General features: G+C 40.1%; 2 protein-coding genes across 8 annotated transcripts in view; both read right to left on the minus strand.

Annotated features, from left to right (window-relative positions):
• Window positions 1-10,759: 10,759 nt before the first annotated feature.
• rassf10b (Ras association domain family member 10b) lies at window positions 10,760-12,098 on the minus strand. Its single transcript, XM_028402424.1, has one exon. It carries the CDS (start codon window positions 12,089-12,091, stop codon window positions 10,760-10,762), a length of 1,332 nt encoding a protein of 443 aa, XP_028258225.1. The 5' UTR covers window positions 12,092-12,098.
• Window positions 12,099-13,633: 1,535 nt separating this feature from the next.
• Window positions 13,634-24,076, minus strand: part of tead1b (TEA domain family member 1b) — a 39,563-nt gene continuing 29,120 nt past the window's right edge. For 4 of the 7 annotated variants that reach the window (XM_028401147.1, XM_028401145.1, XM_028401149.1 and 1 more), the window contains 9 exons: window positions 22,944-22,955; window positions 21,963-22,094; window positions 21,624-21,670; window positions 21,458-21,519; window positions 20,900-21,024; window positions 19,472-19,642; window positions 17,986-18,126; window positions 17,740-17,892; window positions 13,634-16,750 (listed from right to left, as the gene is read on the minus strand). In XM_028401147.1, coding sequence (XP_028256948.1) covers window positions 16,637-16,750; window positions 17,740-17,892; window positions 17,986-18,126; window positions 19,472-19,642; window positions 20,900-21,024; window positions 21,458-21,519; window positions 21,624-21,670; window positions 21,963-22,094; window positions 22,944-22,955 — 957 coding nt within the window. In that variant the 3' untranslated portion in view covers window positions 13,634-16,636. The remainder of the gene's footprint in view (window positions 16,751-17,739; window positions 17,893-17,985; window positions 18,127-19,471; window positions 19,643-20,899; window positions 21,025-21,457; window positions 21,520-21,623; window positions 21,671-21,962; window positions 22,095-22,943; window positions 22,956-24,076) is intronic. The other 3 variants (XM_028401148.1, XM_028401146.1, XM_028401151.1) reach the window with 1 other exon arrangement.

A 24,076-nucleotide genomic window follows, 5' to 3' on the forward strand; every position in this document is an offset into this window, starting at 1 on the left:
TTGAAGAAAATGGGACAGATGGTAGATGTAATCACATGCCTATTTTGAAATGATTAGTCAGTAATATGAGCTTAGTGTTGGCTCAAGGGATTAAAGCATCTTTTTTTCTTCTTTCAGTTCCCAACACAGCATCCTCCTATTTCTACATAGATAACCCCTGCTGTTTTAATATCACTATTATCATCATTCATTATGCAATGGCATCTCTGATGTCATCACGTAAAATGAAAAAATGAAGATGTTCTTGCTTTCAGTAGAATTCTATAACATACTAAAATATGTCTTAAGAAGTCCAAAAAAAACATGCACCAATAACCACTGAACAGCCTTTAATGCAACCCTGCCCTCTGGCAGGAGGCAGAATCCTGCATCATGTCTTGGACCTGGTATTTGTCACATTAATTAAGGCAAAAATCAAATAAACTCAAATCAATACAGTCAGAGTAAAAGACCTTTGGAGTTACCTGTTCTCACCACATGCTGGCAGCAGAGCACAACAAAGATCCACAACACTTTACTTTCAAGTGTGAAATGTGAGTTACAATCAAAGTATTGTAAATGCAGACCTGCAAGAGAGCAGGTTATAAAAAAAATCGTATATTAAAGCCAGGAACATTAAAGTACATTATCTAACACACATAAAGCTTCTTCAAACAAGGTCTGAGGACTGGGGTCTGTCACCTGGCTCTCAGACTTTAGCATGTCCAGCATCCCTTTTGAGTTCTCAGGTCATCGAGTTCATCCGCTTTAAGGCTGGGTCAGTCACAAGTCTAGGAGCCCATCTCTGCCACCAGAGACAGTGTGTGTGTTGTTGAATTAAGCAGATGCCACTTTGTAGTGTTACATTACAACATGTTCTGGTGAGATGCTTGAAATAGCAGATCTGCTTCACAATTGATAAGTAATAACACATCAGGGTTTCAGCCACTTCTGTGCAAACTGCAGCCTGAAATGAGGAGAATTAGTATTAGTCTACATTACACCACTGAGGCATTATGGTACATGTAAGAAATAGATTAAAAATGTGTTGTGGTAGCAAGCTTTTTTTTATTTTACCATGTTTAACAGCTGGGTGGTGGCAGTGTCTGGTGTCTTCTAATTTAATTTAACTCAGACAGAAAGATGTGAACATGCAACATTATACTTGATTCTATTCCAACCATCTGCTCCTTTCTTAGGGTGTGAGTGTCCGTGAACATACTGACATCTGGAATTAAATGAGAGGGGTGTATCCATTTTTGTAGAGTTTATAAAATGTACACAAATGATGTTAAATCAGTAGCCTTGGTTCAGTCTGACTCTGATGCATTTACCAGCAACAATACTGCAATATATAGTTCAAGAAATGCAACGCAACATTCCATGGATGACTGAGTTCTAAGGCCCATCTGTGCAGCTGAATCTGATCCAGTTTTATTGAGTATCTTGAGGACCACCTCAGATGTCTGTGATGTAACAGTATCTTATTGAGCTTTCCTGTCTGTAACCAAAACATGGTGAGAAGCAATTTCTGAAGCAATGTATTTCTGAGAAGGAGGAGGAGGAGGAGAAGAAGAAGAAGAAGACAGTGTGGCACTACAATGTGAAACCAGAGAAGAGGCAACAGCACAAAAGGTCAAGTGTGTAACAAAAGCAATTTGAGACATAATGTGCTAATATCATCTCTCTGTCTGCCACAGGACACCACCCATCCGAATAAAGGCTCTCTAATCATGAATACGAGGTGGAAGAAATTTAATTCACCAGCTCGTGTTATATACATTGTATATTGTTATATCATTGTCTCATCTGCTCAGCTTTAGAGCCTAAAAAAATCTGTCAGCAGTGATTCACAGAGAAATGTACTGATGATGAATTTCGGCTCACAGCAAGGCTTTCAAGGGCTGTAATGTTTTGGTTTCATGGTAAAATTGAGCTCAGTAAGATTTTCCTAGCAATGACTAAACTCTCTTGAATCAAAGAGTCGGTTTATCTGATGAAAAAGCAGTCAAAACAAAACCTTATGACAACTGTAGTACCCACATAATGTGTGATTTCACACGTCTGAATGAATACCGTGTCATATTTGTTCACTGCACTTCTACTCTTCTATTTCAATAATACATTTTCCTTGTGAACACAGCATAAATTTGCTTCACCATCATTCATCACTGTTAACATGCACACCCTTATAGTCCCTGTATTTTAAACTCCTACCTTTATAAATGGGCAACAAAAAAGACTTTTGCATATAATAATGTAAAAAGAATCTTGTATTTCAAACATGACAGACTGCAAAGCCTACATTTTCACTTAAGAAATAATAAACTACGGTATTCTCTTCTATCACCCTTCTCTTTCAAGGTGAAACAGCGCCCTCTAAAGGAGGAATAAATGTAAACAGGTATCACAAGGGGGGCAGCAGATGATGATGTCTTGACCTCACAGTAACTTAAACTTTATATTTTTAGTCAATCAGCTGTTTCATAAAACTATTTTTGGCAAGGGTGCTGCTGCTGTCAGATTACATTAATTCTGAGTAAATATCAATTGAACAGCATGAAAACATTGCAGCATGAAGAATACAATTTTAAAACACAAGAAATGAATGAAATATCCCTGTCGGAGCTTTTCGGGGTCTAGATTCCTTGTAGTTTTAGGGTTCCCACACATGACTGGTCCCAGAGGAATGGTTTCCACGACAACACTCCTTTTCGCCTTATATTGGCCCCACCTTTTATCGTGTTAGAGGAGGTTTGCACTGGAGTGGCTCTCCTGCCTGCACACAATGATTTGGCAGAAAATTCCTTATTTGAGTAGATGTATGTCTTTGCTCTGAATGAGGAGGCCTCACAGCGTTTCTTCAGCTTTTGTCCTTGAAGCAAACGTCAAAGACAAAGACCTCAAAAACAATAAGAAGAGGGAAAATAAGGCCACTCTCTGGCCTTCACGGCTATATTTTGACTGTTGAGTGAGACCACAGTACACGTAGAGCCCTCAAATGTGATCTTTGATGATACGTCTTTGATCATTTCTGAGGTTATTTGCCAAGTGGCCAAAAGCCAAACTGCTGTAAAAGTGTAGCTGCAGCTCTTATTTTGTGGGGTCTCTATCTTCTGAGAGGTATCTAACAGCATGAAACTCACCAGGGGAAGCATGGGGAAGGAAAAGGTCTCTTTGAAATTTCTCCTTCAAATCCAACACACGTTTTTGGCCTCTTTGGCTTCATGCTGTAGGTTTTGCTGAACCACAGACTACAGAAATTTGGAGGCTGAGATGTTTCACATAGGAGGAACACAAGATCACAATTTGCTAATTATATTCATTACAATTATCCGCAAACATGGCGCTTGTCTCGCCACGTTCAGTTTTAAAGGATTTAACACAATGTTCCAAAACAAGCAGGAAAACCAATCACAGTTCATTAATCCAGACAGCCCATCTACCCAGTCAGCAAAAACTCTGATTATAACATTAAATGTTTTTTGTTGTAAGGTCATTCAACAATATGAGGCATAGACCTTAATGTGTGTTGTTGTAATAGTAGTGAGTGGGTCTGCTCTTTTTTATTTTACTGATAAGTCCTGTAGCATCTCTCCCTTCCTCCATGCAGTTAAAATAAGACAAATTAAAATTAAAAAAAAGAAGCATGTATATTTGGGTAATGAAATTTCCTGTTTTGGCAGCTAATTTCTGGAAAAACTTCACCAACCCTGACAAACTGTGTTGCCTGTCTCAAGAGAACTATCAAGAACATAAAGAAAAGAATAAAAATGAGAACATAAATGCAAACCAAACAGAAACACTGGAAACACAGGGGTAGCATCACAGGTAAGACAGACACCATGACAGGGACAAAGGGGCGCACAAGACTTAAATAGACAAGGGTAACAAGACACAGGTGAACACAATCAGGGCGGAGCAGGTAATCACTAAAAGCAGAAGTTAGACACATGAACATGAAAACAAACAAATACAAATACACTAAAATAACAGAGCACTGGATCATGACAACCATAAAACCATAAAAAGTCTGCTTATAATGAGCAGAAATACGTTAAAATATGTGCAGATATGTTGTAACTTAAAATTGTAATTTAAATTAAGGACCAATAGGACTGATAGGACAAAACCAAATATGCAAGACTGCACTCGCTGCCAAGTGACAGAATTAAATCTGATCAACAAGTCTGCATCTTTTCAATTGGCTACTAATAGCCCCGTGTTCCCAGCCAGTTCATCCGAGAGCAGCTGCGCCCCATGATTGTGAAGAGATTCTAAGGAAGTGCACATGTGTTCATTAGGCTCACTAATAAGGGACGAGAGGCCCTGGGCCTGCCAGTCATGCAGTAGACATTTTAAATGTGACCCCGCTGTAGATAAGGAGCTTTCAGCTGCGCTCTCTAAAGTCAGAGTGTGTTTTTGTGTGTGTGTCTGAGCTCTGCAGTAGTGTTGATCAGTGTGCCTGTTGTACCAAACCATCTGTGGACCACAGGATAATCACATCATGCAACAACCACTGCCTTTTTTCTTTTTAAGATAATCTTCTTGAGTGTGAAAAGTAATTTGTGGCATCTTTGAATGAAGTGAAAATACTTTCGGTCTAGTTGTTTGTGTGATTTGCTGGAAATTTGTTTTATTTCCTTTCTCACTGTAATACTAGAATACTAACGTGTGAGCTCTTATTTCCCACATAGGTGTGATTGAAAGCATCCAAATACATCATTTGTGTTTCCCAATGTCTGACAGTAAAATGCTGCATGTTTTTGCTTCACTGTTTATCTTCATAAATAAATGTTCAAATATCTGTTCACCAGTGTTCTTTAATGGCCAGTTTTAGACCTTTGTTCATCGGCATGGTGACAAATTATTTCAGCCAAATATTGCAGGATACAAGTGTTTTCAGGACTAGATTTAAATTGAATAACAGCACCAGTCAATTAAAGGGGAAATCTGTCAAACATGTAATAGCACCTCTAAGGTACTGTTGTAAATATCCTTTACAGTTGTGTACAGTTGTAATTAACCTTACCACATCCTTACTGTATGGATCCTATTTCAGTAACTGTATGTGTGTTTTAAAGGAGAAAATGGTTTGACCCTACAAAAGTACTGCAACACAACCCATTCCCATTGTATGTGAAAGCAAACTTTCTCATTAGGCGATATGGAGGAGGGGCGTGGGGGCGGGGGTGGGGGTGGTGGGGGGGGGGGGGGCAACAATTGTTCTGCAGAAAAGATCTTGTGATTTTTGCCTGAAGCAGAAATCCATTCACTTTTATAGGGAGGGAGACGGTGTAGTAAAATTCAGACGTCTTTAAGTTCTTGTGTAACCGATACACCAAGCACACCCACGAACTCCTCTGTTGTGCATCATAAAAGGGCGAGTGTGTGCTGGAAGAGATAACTGTGCCATGGTTGTAAAATACTGAAAGACATTTTCTTACACAGCAAATGGGTGTGGCGTCGTTTAGCACCACAACACCCACAGCTGATAGACTCCAGGTCGACTCTAGACTAGAGACAGAAAAGACAGACAAGAATTAATTTCAATTAATGAATTTAATTTACTATTACCAGCAGCTTTGGCGAGCATTACTCCAATCTCCTACTAATGATATGAATTTGCCAGCCAACATACTGAACTATGATGTGTCACATTTTCACTGTACTTGCTACAGATCAGAACTTCAACACTGTGTAAACAGAGTGGACATTACCATTTAAATAAAAGTATTATTAACAGCTCTGCTGAGTTGTAAATGTTGTTTTTGAAAGCCCAACAATGTTTTTAAGTGAAGCAATACTGTAAACTAGACATTTTTGAAATGACATTTTGTGAAAATCAGAAATCCATGTTGGCCTCACTACATCCACATCCAGTCTATCAGGGCTGGACAAAGCTTAGAGCTCTCAAAGACTTGCTGTTGATGTGTTTTTTTGTCCAAGGTCAACGGTCTGGAACTTCTTTAATCAACACACATTCAATTCAATGTAGTCAAATGCATTTGAACCAAGTGGAAGAAGTGTTGATGGATGATGTGTTTCTGGCATCAGGCTGCCACGTTCTCCAGCTGCACTCTATATGTTCAATTAGTTTCCAAATAGAAATCATAGCAGTGCATAAAGCATCACATTCATAACACATGTTGGCTATAGGACCAAACTGATTTGCAGTTCAGTCTGCCAAAATATCCAATATTCATAGAATTACTAATTATTTTGTGTGAGAAACAAAGTGATTTCCATGCAGTGTGACTCCTGTGACTTTGTATGATTAAGGTAGCAGTTGTGTCTCTTTGATTTCCTGCCGTGGTCATACACTCTCTGTTCCTGCACTTATTGGAAGGTAATGAGCCCGTTGGTGACAGATATGGGTTACGTCTCCTCTTACAGGAGGTGACAGGCTTTGAGTGGTTCGGAAAGAGACTGTACAGTATCCCACAGGGGAGGTCCTGGGGTCACCACTCAGCCTTACAGGATTAACACACCTGCCACCAGCACAATGAGGTCTAATGAGCGCACACTGGCAGCCCCAGTCTGTTAGCAGCAGGCCAAGTGCTCTTGGAGGGGCTCATACCTCAGAACTGGTATTGAAGTCTGGGCTCTCGAGTCAATACCTTCATTAGTGACTTCATGGCAGATCACTCTCTGAGGCCGAACAAAGGCTCCCAGGAACACAAAGTGACACATTCCAGGGATTAGGGAACACAGGCAGGTTTGCCATTAACAGAAGTTCAATTTTTTTTTACTTGAATGCAAGGAATTTGCTTGACAACCAAAAAATGTAATTAATTAATCTGACAAGGTGATTTTGATGTGGTTTAAAGTAGCTCCGACACATTTTACCATATTAGAGGGATTTTTGTTCCTTAAAAGCTGTGTGTGTGTGTGTGTCTGAGTGTGTGCATCAGGGTGGTGTCTGTGGCTGTTTGTGTTTGTTATTCAGAGAATCAATAGATTTGATTGAAAACAAATGGTCACATCAGCCTTTATCTCACACCATGGTGAAGAAATGATTTGTTTTTATGTTGAAATCGATGTTTTGCCCACTTTCTTCTCTCCTATGATGTAATTAATCATTTCTGATGTTGAGAGTTAATGTTGTTTCACACATTTTATTTACTGGGTGTTTTTGGCATTTTACAGTTAGAGGTACACAAAGAGTCACAATAACATGACTTTGTAACAAGAGACAACCAATTATTTTTGTCTTACACACAAAAGGTAAAAGTCTATCAGTAATAGCAACCCTCATCCTCCATTTATTAAAAAATTAGCATGCATTTTTGTATGTATTCTTTGCAGCATCAGATGCCTTGCTCTTGTTCTCCTGTTATTCTATAAAGCATTATCAGCTCTCATAATGAATCACATGAATCTGTTCTGATCACATGACTGTTAGATCTGTGGATCCTTTCAGGCATCTGCGTTGCCTCTTAGCACTTGTGAGCGCTGCACCGCAGCTTGTCACTTTCTCATTTAGACAGAGTTGATGCATGGAAAGGGTCCCATGTCTCTCTATGGACTTTACTAAAGTGACATAATGATGTAGTAGCTGTGTTCCCTGCAGCTCACGTCCTATCACAGGAGGCCCTCTGCTCAAACTACGGAGAGGAGTCCAAGTGCTTTAAGTGTGTTTTCTCTACAAGCTTCTACACTTCCCCACTGTTCACCTTCATGACACCCAGCAGCAAGAGTCAGATGGCAGCGATGCTTCACTAACTTTAACCTCTGATAATATGACCTGTGAACCCTGTGATGACCCCTAAACAAAGACTTTCTCAGGGTCTGACATGGTGTTTTAACATGCACAGAGATGCTAGTTGTGTTTTGTATATGTCAGGAAGTTGCGATAAAGCACTGAATCTTTGATAGACGGCAAACACGGGATAACAAAGACAAAAAAAAATACGCCGGCGCTCTGGCGGCCAGAGAAATATTAAATCTTGTGGACAACATTCCTCGCTCTCCTTTGTCTGTTTAATCAGACCAGCTCAGCAGAAAGCTTTAGAGAAGGACACTTCAGATTCCTGGATTTCCTCTCAATTGGCTCCAAGAGTTTTGGAGACATTCCACAAAATTAAAACTTAACATTTACGCAATTCCATTCAGCGATGTGGGAAACACTCCACACAGACCTCACCTCTGAAACAAAGGACCAGGAATGTGCCATTATTTCTCCCCTGACGATCCTGTATTATACCCTCGCATGTGAGATAAAGCCTTTTTTTTCTATCAGGTCAGACTAATTTATGTTCCTCAGAGGAAAATGAAAGGAGAACCAGAGGAGACTGCTGCTGAGAGTGTCAGGAGGCAGGAAGGCTGCCATTCACTCAGCATGTAATACAGTACTTCCCGTTGTTTGACAATGATGTTGCCCTAAATTCAAACAACAAAGACACTTAAGGTGGCTTGTGCATGTGTGTTCTTGTATTTCTATCTTTGTGAGAACCAATTTCAGTTTCAGACCTTGACAGTCAGGACATTCTGGGAAGCAGAATTTGTTATTTGGTTTGAGTTCAATTATTATTATTTTCTTTAATGCCACAAAGTCCTGTTTTCCATACTGATACTGTCAAATCTACCAGGTGTGCATTATGACATCACCATGATGATAAGTGCACTCCCCACTGCTTTGAAAAAAAACCATATCATAAACAGTAATTTTACATGATACTGTGTGTGACATGGCATTCACGTTTGCTTTAGGAATGAAAATATGTTGGAGTTCTGATTTTGGACAGAGTCAGATTACCAATCCATCTGTGAGGCTCCTGAATTGAGTCACTGTGGAAGTGTCCACAAGCAAGACAGACCAAATGTCAACACGTTATTTAAGCAGCCTAGCTGTTCCTGACACTGTTTAACAGATTACATTGTATTAGTGTATTAAATGAGCAAAAACACGTTTATTTGCTCTGTTTCTGTCTGGATTTTGCTTTTGAAAAAATGAACATAATACAAAAAAAAAACATCTTGCAGATAACATTTGTGTCAGTAATTAAAATTTTTAGAGTGAAAGTCTCTACAGAGATCCAGATTAGAGGCTGAAGCCACATCGTTATGTAAGTGTAACACTGGGAACAGAAGATTTATCCCAAATGATCCTTCAATATTCATGTGGGATATTTTGTAACATTTCCCTGCCGCCGTCACTCAGTCACTGTATATGCTGAGAAAACATGTTTAATCTCCCTGTGGCTTTGAAGATTTGAATACACCTATTAAGGAGGTGTACGACTCTGGGGACATGGTAAGTAATGTATACTTTTGTGTTGCCTTATGTATCATTGTGTATTAAGTTATAAAGCAGCACATGGGTGGATTTAATAAGGCTGGAAACTTGATATAGGGTCTAATGTTTTTATTATTAATATCCGGTGCTTAAACCGAGGAAACATTCTCTGACAGTAAACTGGGAGGGGTGCAGCAGAGTCAGGTGGGAGGTGATGCTTAGTGTCTGCAGAGGACAGCACTGTGCTGACCCTGCAGCACTGCACTGCACTGACCTGACCCTGCAGCACTGCACCCATCTCTGGGCATGTGCAGGTTAACTTCTATGACCTATTATGCAGAATGATTGAACTTAATATTGCATAAAATTAACTGAAAACTGAAAGCTGACAGCATAGATTATAGAAAATTAGCAAGCACAAAACTTGATTAATCTGCATCATGAAATATCACAGATCTTTGTTACTGTGGCATCATTTGTTTGTTTGAAACTTTTCTGTCCTTCCATGGAGTAAATCTGGAAAATTCAACACAACACAAAATCATCCACATTAGACAAGTGCTCAGTGATCATTTCCAACATTGATTATAAATCTGTAGCTCCAAAACACTCATGTTTGGCATGTTGCTAAGAAAAGATAACAACTTGGATTAATCTCTGTGACATTTCCTGACAGGCCTGCTGTACATGGAAAGTGGTGTCTGTTCTTAGAGTTAAGCAGAAAAGAGGTGCAGCTAAAAATGGGACAAGCAAACATATCGCTGGTTATGGAGTAATAATGTGATCTGACCAACAACTTCAAACTGCCAAAGAGTCCGAAAAATTGTCTTTTTACATAACAGTCGTTGGTTCTTAAAGATTTAATTCCACCAACAGCAAAGCTTGTTTGTGCACATAGTGACTGCAGGCTGCGTTCAAGACATTTATGGGCCTAATCTGTTCTCATTTGAGCAAATAGACAGATAGATTTGAACAGGACAGGGAAGGTTCAGCCGTGACATGTTTGAGACTCAGTAACTGCTGTGAATTAAGATGTGTGTGGGAAAACAAAGCACTCACACTGTTCATGTCAGTATGCAAAATGTCAGAACTTATCATCTGTTAGAGAAGGTCATTCTGCTCGGTGAGGCGTCAGGATGTGGAGCAGACCTCCCGTTTGAGCTTTGTGCCTCTGTTTTGACTTCAGATATTATCACGACTGCATGAATCACCAGAGAGTTTCTACCTCCTGGTGTGTGAGCTGCAGATGTTGACCTGTGTTTTGGCTCGGTTGCCATGCTCTCCCTCTCTCTCTCTCTCTCTCTCTCTGTATGTTTAACAGGTTGGTGGAAATTATGAAAGTGAGACAGATGTATGCTTCATAAACAGTTTATTTTTATGTCAAAACAGCAGTGAGGTTGATGCTTAAAATATATCATAACAAAGTTCATGGAGACATTATGATGATGCTGTGGAGAGCTGGTTGGTTGATACACAGTTCCTCTGAACCCTGAGACTTCTGGTTGAATAGTAGGTCAGATAAGCCATCTTTCAGGTGAGGTCCTAAACCAGTGACTCCCATACAGGGAGGCTGTCTGAATCCTGACTGTGCAGAGAACTTAAACCAGTGTCTGAGTCGTCGTCATTCAGACTGTGGGCCTTTGACAGACCCCTGGCTTGCTCCACCCACCCACTTTTCCTCTCCAAAGTGCTCATCACCCCCACCTCATCGTCTGTCCTGTGACAGCGTCTCTCCTCGCTGTCCGCCCCTTCCTCGGTGTCCAGAGTGTTCACTTTCTCCTGTAAATCCCTCATCTCCTTCTCCCTCGCCCCACAAATCTGCTGGGTCAGCTCTAAATCGCTCCTAATAGCTTCTAAATCCGTGTTGAGGCGCAGACCGATGTATAAACTTGCATCTAGCTGCGTTTTGATCCTCTCTTCTTCCAAAAGCTGCTCGTTTTCTGATGCTGCGTCCGCCTCGGGGATGGGGAGGGATGGTGAGTCCTGGCCGGGCTCAGAGTCTGTGCTCTGCAGCTTGTCTTTCCTGCGCAGCATCCAGCGGTGGTTCAGCTCTTGCTGGATCTGCGCTGTGATGATGTCTATAAATGCCTCCTGCTCCCACAGTTCCTCTTGCAATCTGACCACTTCCTCGCACTGCCGGGCATACTCTTCAAACTTTGCAAAAGTCTCAGCTGAACACAGCTCGTCTCCCTCTCGGCTCGAAGCTGCAGCAACATCCACCAGATACGTGTTCTGCACGTAGTTAATTCCGTGTCTTTGAATTCTGTCAAAATGCACCTTCGCCTCGCATCTCTCGATCTCTGCGTCCAGCTCTGTAATCCTCTGAATCTGCTGCCGGATTGTATGATCCTGAGAAACCACAAGATGAACCAAAGTCTCCATCCTCTCTGCGCATGACGCGTCTCTGTGTGCCGCCTTTGCCCTCTTTTTATTGATCTTGTCCAACTTTCTGAAAGCTTTCCTGACAATCCGACGCTGTTTCTCAGGTGAGATGCACCTCATGGAGGTCTGTGGAGTCCCTTTGCTGACGCAGGGGTTCTGTTTGCTTCGCACCACACGCGCCTCTGCGCTCCGGGCCCCGTGGGTCGCCATAGACGCCTCGCTTTTCACCAACACAAACTTCACGTTCCTCTGCTCCTCTCCCCACGCGAACCACAGTCGCAAAAGTTTTGTTTTATTCGGCAAAATCCTCTCGAACCCTCTCCACTTCTCCACGATGCAGTAGGACTGTCCCGCTGAAAGGCCGTGCTGTGAGTTTTGATCATCCAGAAGCACTTTGACAACATCTGCGCAGGTTGTCCGCTTTGACAAGCCGAGGACGAGTTTTTCTTCCCTGCATACCCACACAGAGATTTTACTCTCCTCCGACTCCATCCTGAATTCTTATAAACTGCACTTCTTAACAACAAAATCAGAAAAATGTCATTCCAAAAATAGATTTTAAATCCTCATGTCTGGAGAAAAAGAGGAGCTCATTTCTTGTGCGTCCATGCGCGCTGCGTCCCATTGAAGAGTCTCAGATGGGACTGGAAGCTCCATGTGTCCTGGGGCCCAGTCAAGGAAACCCTTTTGTGCGCGTCTGCGTTGCGTCCTGACTGCCTCTCCTGTGGTCACATGACCACTACAATGTCTGAACTATAGTAATTTTATGAGCAATGTTCTCACCAGCTGTTCTCTGTGCAGGTGGGAGGGGGGACACTGCACAATAAAAACGTATATACTGTTTTTAAGAAGTTCATTTATTTATGATTTTATCAGGGGGACAAATTTACACCTGCAAACTCACTCATAGTCAAGCCGCAGAGTTTTAGGATTTCCTTTTTAAATGTGAGTCTTTTTCCTTCCTCGGCACTAAGAGGAGAGTCTGACGCCGTCCTTTGGATTTATGAATAGTCTGAGTGGAGCTACTGATCTCAATAGACAGGGTCAGCTTGCTTTTGATGATATGAGTGAGAGAGCAAATACATTAGACACTTTAAGGTGCTCTGCTGTACTTCACTAGTGTGACCCTCTTAGTCTTTACTATGCATTTTCTTCTCACTGACTGCTTTCAGAGTTCAACCTTGAACTTGGGCTTTGATTGCAAAGCAAAAGGAAGGAAAACTGCTTTTCACTGATGGGTTTGTCGGTTATTTTAAATGAATAAACTCATGGGAATGTGTTAATCCAAACACTGTATAATGAACATCTATTAATACTTTCATCAAAGCAGTATGAGCCAGTTTTTGAACATGCATTGGGACTGTACGACTGCTGATGTTGGATTCAGGGTTAAAACTTTTTCAAAGACTTCCAATCTATCAGCTACAGGAGCATTATTATTTGGCATATATGCCCACACATATGATGTGTAACAAGGTTAACTGTTCATAGAAGCTATTGAGTCAGTTAATAAAAAAAGAAAGAAAGAAATGCACCACAAATGAACACATGGTGGTGCTCTGCACTCCATGTGTTTTGTGAGCATTCTCCAATCATCCTTTTCTGACTATAAATTCCAAATGGCTTTCCGTAAAATCAAAACCAGAGGAATGTGCTGCTTCCACCTTTAAAGTCAAATATTAGTCACCTCAGGACTCAAAGTTAGTAGTCAACCAACAACATCCTCTGATTCCTACAGTTCAAGGTAGTTAGACAAACCTTCCATCTAAATGTAAAATAAATAAAAGAATGACATAATATGATTTAGCTATGCCTCCACAGACATTGAATAAAGTCATGACGCATATTCTTCTTTGAACAACATCTCCCCCTGGTGAGACTTTCTGTTACTGCAGTGGTATACATTAAATCATGCTGCCTTACACATTAGGTTAAAGCATCTTACTGGCTCCATCTGCTGTTGATGTGAGGTTTTTGCATTAGCTGCACAGATCTATAAAAAAAACATGTGAAAATGTAACTACAGAGAGGAGGTGATGTTTTTATGATTTATTTAACTTCAATATTGCATACATACAAAGTATCTAGAAAGCTACAAAATATCTACTATTTTCAAGAAGGCATCATAATGTTACGGAGCAAAGACAAGACCATACGAAGAACACGGAAACATAGCAGAGCTGCTTTTCTCCTCTTTTGCTCCAACAATTTACTGTCATGGATATGAAAAGATATCACACATCTGTACCAAGAAAAGCTAAGATATCATTTTATACAAAGCACCTTTTTACAAAAGAAGAAAAAAACACACAAAACCCAAATGTGTGTGACAGCTATATGTGAGCTATGTCCAGAATATCTTTTAAAGCCATCTGCAATGGTTGTATAACAGAAAGGTATACCAGTACCTACTCTTTAAAAAAAAACATAACCAAAGAATACAAATAACAAGCTAAACTGCTGATATGTCCGTAGCATGATTCCTCATCTTAGCTGTTTGTTTATATGTGTGTCCATTTTCCACTCAAATGGCCCACCAGACATTCGTGCCATCAAAAGGCATCAGTCCTGCTGTTTTAGTGTGAAAATGTCAAAATGTACCAGCAGTGTAACATCATTACCATCTCATTGGGCTTGCAATATACAGACAATGTCATCACAAAACCAAGTATACAAAGTACAACAAGAAAACAGGAACATCTCACTACATAATGTAATCAATAAATGTGAACAGATACACTAGGTAAACATAAGGGGGGGGGGGGTAATAAACATCCACAATGTCCACAGGACTGTGGCAAAATACTGAATGATTTGAATTTATCTGCATCCACCAGAGACATTGTCTGCAATTATTTAGAGCATCTTTGATTAAAATACCTGATGATTTATTTCTTTTTGTAATAAACAGTAAATGTGAATAATTATGGTCCTTACAGTGGAAGTATTCACCTTGATTCCCTTGTCCACTCTAGAAGAAAAATTTTAGTTTGTAAAACAGAAAAAGAATCCACATTCGAACTGATTTTTAAAGTTCATACTGTGGGATTAAACTCTGAATAAACTCACGTTTCATTCTGAATGTTTTAATAAAGGGTAAAAAAGCTCACGATGGTCCTCACCTTGTCCTCATCAGCCAAGGTCTGATGTTTTCACTATGTGTGAGCTGGTGGTCGCGGGAAAGAGGAAACCATTTCAAAAACCTTTTTTAAAACACTTGAACCTGCAAGTGTGCACAAAGCAGACAGCTTCAGTGTTTCTGGGCTGGCATCCTACATGCAGTCAACAGCTACAGTCTTTCAGGTCTTTGACCTCAATCACTTTTTTCATAATTTTTGAAATCAGTTTGCAATATAATAAAACTGAATAGAAACTTTTTATTGATTTTACCAGAAACTCTTCCCCCTGCTGTCATTCCAGTCCTTTAAAAGGCAATGTGGTGATTGGTATCACTTACATCTGACTTTTTATTTTGGTCTAGCAACATTAAATTTCTGTTTTGATGTTTCTGAAGCTGGAAATTTTGAACCGAAGGCACTTCCTTGCAAAGATGCAGGGCATGGAAAAAAGACTGTATCTGTATTTTTGGTCTAAAGCGATGGAAAGGCAGTCAGTCTGTGAGTTTCATACACCCTTTGAAAAAAGGCGGAGACTTTAGGAGATTCAACTTAATTTAACACATTTGCTGCCTCTTAAAGACATGTACCAAATTTAAGAAACATGATTTCTTAGATGTGTCAATATAATCAATATGTTTTCCTGTTTAAGCCACAAAACAGATTTTAGGATTAAAATAAAGGGTTATGAGTAAACTCTAAGGCACTGTACACTCACGCTTTGGCAGATTGTGATTTTTTTTTTTAAACACAATGAAAACATGAAGAGTCTTCCCATGTAGAGATCACAGTTTTTGTGTCATCTTTTGGAGCTCACATACAGCTTTAACATATTTAAGGCTCTGGATTTGTGTGAAACATGTGAACACAGTGTGAGTGCAAAGGCAGCAACACTCTGGCTTGGAGTTAAAACACCACGATCCCAGAGGGGGGAAAGATATTCTCGCAGAGAGGGGAGGGGGGCAGCACACTGAACACGGCATGCTGTTTCCATGTGAGTTTTAGTGTCACGTTAATTTGAAATTGTTGTTCTATCACCAAAGACCTAACAGAAGAGAAGTAAGCACAGGCGAGCACAGGAGCGGGAACAAAGTGCTTTTGGAGCAGATGAGTGTCTGATTAGAGTAATTTTAGCCGTACTCCCGCCTGTCTAAAACCTAAAAATTCTCTTATCGTTTGTCACTGAGGAGAGGCTTGTTTACAACACAGAAATGCTGGCGGTAAGACTAACTGCATTTATGGAGAAGATGCAGGCAAATGGTTTGTTGTATTTTCACAGTGCATTCATTCTGCTGTTGGTCCGTCTAAGACTTGGAGTGCTTCACCAGGGATAAATATACCACCGCAAGCAGTATGTTTAAACAAACAGTCATTTTGCAATATTCACAACTACTTGCTTTAAGCTATTGTGTATATAGTGTTGTTAGTTTCATTTCTTTGGAAAATCTATTGGCTGTGGGTGCATGTCTGTATATCTACAGTATGTATGCTCACAAAATATAATTGTACAGACACACAAAACACCCTCAAAACACAGACCACACCAGGCAGCTGATTAAAAAAGGCCTGCATCCTTTTTTTTCTTAGTCTATATAACAAAGCAGAAGAAGACAACATATATATTTTCATTTAACCAAATGAATCTAGTAAATTCTTTAAGAACAGCCACATTTATACCAAACAGAGACCAACTCATCAAAGTTCAAATGAGATTTCTCATATATAAACATAAAACAACTGTACCGCAATTCACAGCTGCAGTCAAATAACAAACACTTATATTAAAACAGATTCTTAACGACCAACTTCACCCGATACCTCGACCAAAGAGCATTGCAGGTATGACTTTCATGTAGAGGCACTGCCACTTGTTTTGAGGTTAGAAAGTCTATGAAAAGGAGGAGAGTGCAGAGGCAGGGGTTCATTCCTTTACCAGTCTGTAGATATGATGCTGGGCGCCGTGCTCGCCGTTCGAAACTTCAAACACACACGCCATACATAGCAATGTCTCCTGGGTGTCCCTATTCGTCACCACCTGTAAGAGAAAACACATACTCACTTTCTGGCAGAGATTAGCAGTGTAGTAACCTCTCAATAGTAGGATGTGGTGTCAGAAATGTGTGTATAGGCTAAACTCAGAGCCTCATAATTCATCATTTTATTCCTTTGCAACAGCCATTGTCAGAGATATTATGTTTGCAAACACAATGTTTTAGTAATGTCATGACCGCACTGACATATTTTTTAATAAATGGTGGGAATGAATCACTAGAATGTAGTGGTCAAAGGCTGTATCCTCATGTATGGCACAATCTGAGCAAGAGCGCAGAAAACTAGTGGAAATGTCTTCAAAATTTACTTGAAAAAGTTAATTGACTAGCTGCTGCAAACAAAAATGTCAGTGTGCCAGATCATTTTATTGGTTTCCTGTGTGCATGCTCACTATAAGTAAAAAGAAAAACATTAAAACTGAAACAATAAGCGAGGAAAGGTAAGTGGGAGAGGACAATAATGACAGCCCACTCAGGTTTCATGTTTCTTATAAGCACCGACATACTCAAGTGGGTGTAGAAATATTAGACGATGGATTTTTGAAAATGTCTTAAATGTCTTAAAAAAAACATGTAAAATTTCTTAGGCTTGGGATGCTTTTGGAATAAAAGGGACCCCTGTTGGGATTTTGCATGCACACCTCCACATACAGATCTGCGTTTGTCTTTTTGTTTGTTGTGAGCTTTCTCAGTAGCGGTGAAAGACACTTTTAGACCCCATGTGATGGTTAATAACAGGGGTTCCTGCCCTCTCTTATCCTCCCTTTCCCTTGCAGATAATGAGGCTCCTCACACTGCGTTTCATCCCCTGTGGAATGAAAGGAATGTGAGACCAGCCAGAGGAACTCATCTCAAGACCCAGTCAACCCCCCCCCCTTTTTTTTAAAGCCAGCTGGAGCCACCAACACATCCTGTTAAAAGAAGAAGAGTCCTGCAGAGGGACGTCACCCACTCAGGTCAGAGAGGTGATTACCAGTAATATAGTAAAGTTCTCCAGCACGCTGTTCATCATATATTTCTCTGGCAGGTGTTTTAGCTTATGGATGAAGTTGATCATGTATTCACACATCGGAGATCGACTTATCCGGTACACAAATCGTCCGTTCTCAAAGCGCGCATATTCCGTCTGGGGAAGAAAGAAATGAAAGGTGTAATGATGCAAGCCCACACACACTGTAATTCTGATCTCAGGTCATAAGAAGCAATAATGAGTCAATACCTCTACTTTCTCAACCACCTGCTTGCCAAAGGAGCAAACCTTTGTTGAACATGTAATGGTCATGTTTTCTGAACTTTCATACTGACTGGTGACTCCATAGAAAGATCCAGTATCATCTTGAATGTTGCAGTTCAAGTCAGCCTAAAGGAGAGAAAGAAGAGAACTCCCACTGTAACTGAACATTCATATGTTTAAACGTTCAATTTATTTATTTATAATTTGATTAATATCTGCCAATAAATGCAAAGAAACCCAGAGTCTAAATCTGTCAGTCAGATAAGAGAGAAACTGGTAGATGACTTGAAAAACAAGATGATTATAAATTTCAACATTTGTAACAAAAACTTTACATAATGATACCAATATTTAGTTTTTATTTAACCTGTGTGAAAAGATAATATGAATTCTAAACAGGCCTTTGAATTCATACATGAAAATTTCCAAACTATATCCTCTATTACTACATTTCTCTTCGAAAATGATCCGCTATCTTGACTAGTAACTCAAAGTTCCAGGAAGCTGCAGATATGTGCCATTACTCTCTGCACACCTCTTCCCAAAAGCAACCCATTTTACACCGTCACATTGTTTTCGGACCAATTTGATACACAGCGATGGAAAAAATAGAGATTCCAGGCTTTTTAAATGTAGCTGGCAGCGTTGCACAGGTATATCTTTCTGTTAGGATTCCACAAATCCACACACGTTCCATGATAAAAGCACAGTGTAAACATTAGTCATTTGCCATATACTGTCTGTTTGCATAAATCTGAAACTTGGCACATAAGATGACAGAGATGCTACATCGCATAATAAATTAGAAAATCTCAGCCACATCTGAATAAGCATGTTAATGTGTTCGTATTGAAAACAAGACTCTAAAGAGAATTAAATGAAGTTACGTTAAAAGACTGATTTACAAGGTTGAACGGGTCTGCTCTTGGAGGGCAGCCTCTCTATGCCCTGAACATCCTGTTCATTATGGACACAAAAAAGGAGACATCCTCCTACAACACTCTCCTCCTTCATTAAGCAAAGCAGTTATACATTCATTATTGTGCAGATTCTGCCTTTCATTTGAAATTTAGATTTGTCGGTCACTTCAAAAGGAATTTGAGGGGACTTGGTCCAAGTGCATGCGGTCCTACTTTGTTGGCTGCCGCTAGTTAGCATTTTGCATCAGGGAGGAAATACATGCAATGTTTAAACAGCCATTAGGAGTGGAACCAGGTCACTCCATTGTTTGGAGATATTACACTGAATTAGTGAGTGCTTTGATCAAAAGCTCTCCTGCTATGCAAGTCCAAATATAGCAGAGTGCATTCTGCAAACATTAAGAGAGCAATCTTCTCTATGTAGACTGATTACACCCAATCACTAAGCACAAACCTGAGTACACTGTTAGAGAGCAGGGTTCTGCCATCAGACATCTCACAATATGGAAACGGTAACAATGACTGTTGTGTGTAAGACCAATATTACTCACCCAGAATTTTATAAGGAAGAAGGAATTCTGGGGGCCTTTTCCATACAGCTCCTTCAACCCTCCTTTTTTTTCTGGAAATTTATCATAAATCTGACGGATGTCCACTGACTCCAATGTGTCACTGTAGGAATGATTTGTCTGTCCGATGTGTACAAATAGGTGCTTGTTGTACTGAAAGAAGAGAACATATACAGCCTTACAAACATTTTAAAATAAGGTGATTAAACTATTTTAGGTTGTATCTTTTAGTTTCAGAGGCAACACACAAGTCCACCCAGTCTGATTCTAACAAAAGACAGACAAAATGAATCAAAAAAGGATCTTTCACAAAACTGCATATCAATATCCAGAAAGTCATCAGCAAAGAAAGGTTTAGTGAAGCAAAATAAGCCAGTTCTGACAAATAACCACCATAATAAGCCGGCGGTACAGTAGGCAGGATTAGATGGGTAACAATACACTGTGATGATGAAATAACCCTCTGCAACATTGCTTTTTGTGTCTGTGTTTGTATGAATGCTTCTAAGTAACTTTTCTATTTTATGTTGTACAAATTAGTTGATAACATTCTGCTCCACTAAAGCCAAAAACAAACAATCACAATCGAGGCTGATTCTTTTGAGTTCTAGAAACTCAAGTTGTCATGCCACAAATCCAGACCAAGACGCCTTAAATTAAACAGAAATCACACAGTAAAGAAAATAATTTCTCATTAGCTATTTGTGAATAAGCTTTATTCAGTCACTGCTCACACGAACAGCAAAAACATGTGAGTGTAAGAGTGTTCTTAAACATCATTTAGGTTTCCTATATATAGTTTTAAATGGTTTTGCATAGGGCATAAAAAAGGAGTCTGCAAAACCTTAATCCCCAAAAGCAGATAGATCGTAGCATAACATTATATTTTCTGAGGTTCACTGCCCTCGTTGTGACCATATGAAACGCTGTCATGTGGTAGAGAACGTCAGTTTACAAGCTCACAGAGCAGCTGGTATGTATCCGGCATGTAGCCTTTAGGGAAATGCAAAGATTTTAAAGCTTTAAGCCGTGTGTAAGATTAATGGCACTTGTCACTGTGATATTATCGCTGGAAGTGCACCGGAAAATGCAGACAAATGTTAAAATGCTAAAGCAAATACGAGTGAGTCAGCTCACATTTAGTGAGTCTGTGTATTGTCTTGCTGAGGTTCAGTGTAAAAATAGATTTGCATGCCTTTTAAGGAATTGATTTATATACAGTCGTTCAAGCTGTGTGTCTCGACAGGCCAGGCTTCACCCCTCTCAGCTTGTTTTGGCCTCCTCTCAGCTGACTCTCTGCCTGGGAAAATGTCCCAGTGTATTCATAGAGGGAAGGATTGGATGATAAGAGGTGGGAATGAGCACTGTGAGATAGTGACATTTCATGCTTCAGGATAATATGCTGCTCACCGAGTCTGGGTCTCTTTGTTGCTCTAGGAAGGCAGAGAACTCCACCAGTCGGAGTTTAGACGTACCGATGGAGCGGCCTTGCCATGCTGGTGCTGGAGGTGCTGGAGCTGCTGTGGGCCCATAACCTGCCACAACACAAGAATAAAAGCCTCATTCTCCCTACATTAATAGTTCAATTATGTCATAATACACATGTAATGTGGAAGTGAGATGTGAATGTAGTAAAAATCATCTTTTAAAAAGAAATCATAATATCTATAAATAAATAAATATATAAATATATAAATATATATATATGTATAGATAGCACCTCAGGTCATTTAGATGTTACTATAAAGAAAGAAAATCCTCATCCTGATTGTAGCACAACAGGACTACCTGCAGCTTGATTAAATACAAATCGTAGAATTAAAAAATTATGACGTTGCTTAAAACCAGATCCTGTCCTCCCTCTCATGTCAGTCAAACCCCTACTCCTGGAGCAGACAAGGTGTTTGATCTGGGGAAAACATCAGGGTGGTGATGTCAAGGAGAAGTTGTAATTGGGTGAATTCTCACTTGAAATGGCTGTTGTGACTGCTGGCTGGATGGGATAGGGTTGCTGGTTGAAAGGCTTAATACTGCAACAGAGAAAATGTCAAAAAAATGATTTAGGGGATCCACAGATTATTGTTTAAATATTTTTATTTTACTTAATTTTAGGAAAATAAAACATAAGACTTACTCTTGTGAGGATCCTGGCTGACCAGTTGATATCACTCCCTGCCATAACTAGAGAATCAGATTTATAAATACACAACATAAAACAAACCCCAGAGAACATCCAATTGTGAGCAGCTGTTAGCAACAAGATCAAAATGGCTCTTAGCTCCGTGTTCAGTGAACGAAGTTATCTTGACTACCATTCCTTTTGATCATGTGCTTATCTGATAGGGGCAGTTGTGCAAAGCTGTGGTGTGTAATGTGATTTGGCCCGGGTGGTGTTGGTGTGGTTGGCCCTATTGCTGCCCTGGGTGAAGCTGGACAGGATGGATCAATAGCGGGGTGCCGAGGAGGCTTTTACCTCTGCTCCAGGGAAGGCTGGACGAGGGATGCCTGGCAGGCCGAGCTTGTTGTGAATAGCCGTGGCAGAGACGATCTGAGCCGAGGACATGGAGGCCATACTCTGGAGGGCTTTGTCCTTCACGGCTTGGTCCTTTAACAGCAGTCACAAAAGGCTTAACACTCACACAGAAGGGAGAGGAGGGGCATGTTGCAGAGGTAACAACAACCAGACTCTAAACAACACACTGAAAGCACCACTGACCTCTCTCACAACAGTAAACAGTAAGCAGGTTAAAAGAAGCAGCATCGGCATTGCTGTGCCGTGTGTGGGCTGTTTTTTAAAGGCATTGACTAAACAATTACAAATGAATTCCAATATACTGTAGATAGCTGTGGTATGCACTAAAATGAAAGTTTGCTTGTTGACTAATCTACCAGTAAAATACTTTTAGAAAACTCATTCAGAATCTATCAAGGCAGCATTTGTCTGCATGTCAAAACAAATCGCATCTAAACATCACAACAGAATTTCTCAAGGACACAAAGTCCACTTGGTTACACAACTTCAGTTAGTTCCTTTTGTTTAATCCTCAACAGCATACAGCTGCTATACTGTAAAGGTTCTAATTGAATTAATCTGGAAGTTAAAATATGCAATGTTCTATTGGAGTTCTCTTTAAATGTTATTTTAAGATATTTAAAGTCAGAAATGTTGCAGCAGTATACATTCATGGGCAACCCATACACACTAGCAAGCCCATGCAAGACTCAGCCTCACTGGTGGCAGAAGCTACAGGTAAACATGCTGGCAGCAGATGTTGGTGGAGCAGAGTCAAGCTACAAAGTGCTTATAGTATGATAACACACACACACACTGGGCAGCAACTACTGTGTCACTATGGCAGTAGTGTAAATGTAATGCTAGCATCTGAAGAGTGAGGCAGGTCCTAAACAAGCAGAACCAGCTTTACAAAGAAGAAAGAAAAAAATCAATACTTACCAGACTTGTAACCTAAATGCAAAAAACAGGGTTCTATTGTAAATGTACAATTCGACTTTTTGCGATTAAAGCCTGAACTATGCATGATAAAATTATAACCTGAGAATATGCAGCCTTCATACAGTATAGCATACAAAGACACGTATGGAAGACTTAATCAACAAAGGTTTCGAAAATTTCTATTTACAAATTGTCTTTGGTCTCTGTGGCGAAAGTCTTGCACCGTAATTTTTCACAATCTGATCAGCAGTCATTTGAGACAAAACAACGGAATAGTAATGTAATGACTGTAATTTTAATAAAATACCACAGATAAGACCAGAAACAGCAGGTTTGGATGCCCCCAAAAATGAAGAGCACACTTGTATTTCTCTTTGCCACTGAACTCTAATTTGCTTTAAATGAGAAAAGACAGGGAGTCATACAAAAGCTGTCTGTTTTTCTTCAGACAGCCGCCTGTGCCCCTGAAAGACCAGGCATTCATGTGGCTAGCTGCCTGTCTGACTATGTCTCTCAGCACACATGCACACACACACAGATTAATGAGGGGTCATTAATTCTTGCTGAATACTGGGAGAGGAGCAAAGTGTGAAAGTCAAAACGTATAGTCGGCTCCACAAGAAAAGAAGAAAATGGCACATGGGTGGAGTGTCCTTTGATACACAAGCATTACTTCATAAAATACCTTAAATTACAGGTCAGTATTATTCAAGATTACTTCTTCACAATGCTCTTCTCCCATTTTAATCTGCCATTCTGAAAAGCTTTCTTCAGTGATTTTAACAGATTTCACTATTTCTGAAATAACTGACAGGAACGCTCTGAAATGACGACATCTGAACTGGGAGGAAGGAAAGCGACTGACAGCCATGGCATTGTGAGAGCCTGGAGTTATCAACGGATTGAAGGAAGAACAAGAAAGCAGAGAGGGCATTTTAGAAACAGCCAGCTTCATGGCCATTCTCCACTTTGAATGCACACCACTGAGCCTTTGACAGCGTGGAAAAGTTGAGTTACATTGTCAAAGGAGGTAGAGGTGTAATCTCCTCTTCATTTTTTTTTTAAACACAGACCCCCTCCCCCACCATGCCCCCTTCCTTTTTTTGTAAAGTCTGCTTAGTAAGAGGTGTATG

Source organism: Parambassis ranga, chromosome 3 (genome assembly GCF_900634625.1).
Source record: "Parambassis ranga chromosome 3, fParRan2.1, whole genome shotgun sequence".
NCBI classification, from domain to species: Eukaryota; Metazoa; Chordata; class Actinopteri; family Ambassidae; genus Parambassis; species Parambassis ranga.

Coding starts and splice junctions, on each gene's coding strand:
- rassf10b (XM_028402424.1), bottom strand. CDS start 12,091: ATGGAGTCGGAGGAGAGTAAAATCTCTGTGTGGGTATGCAGGGAAGAA.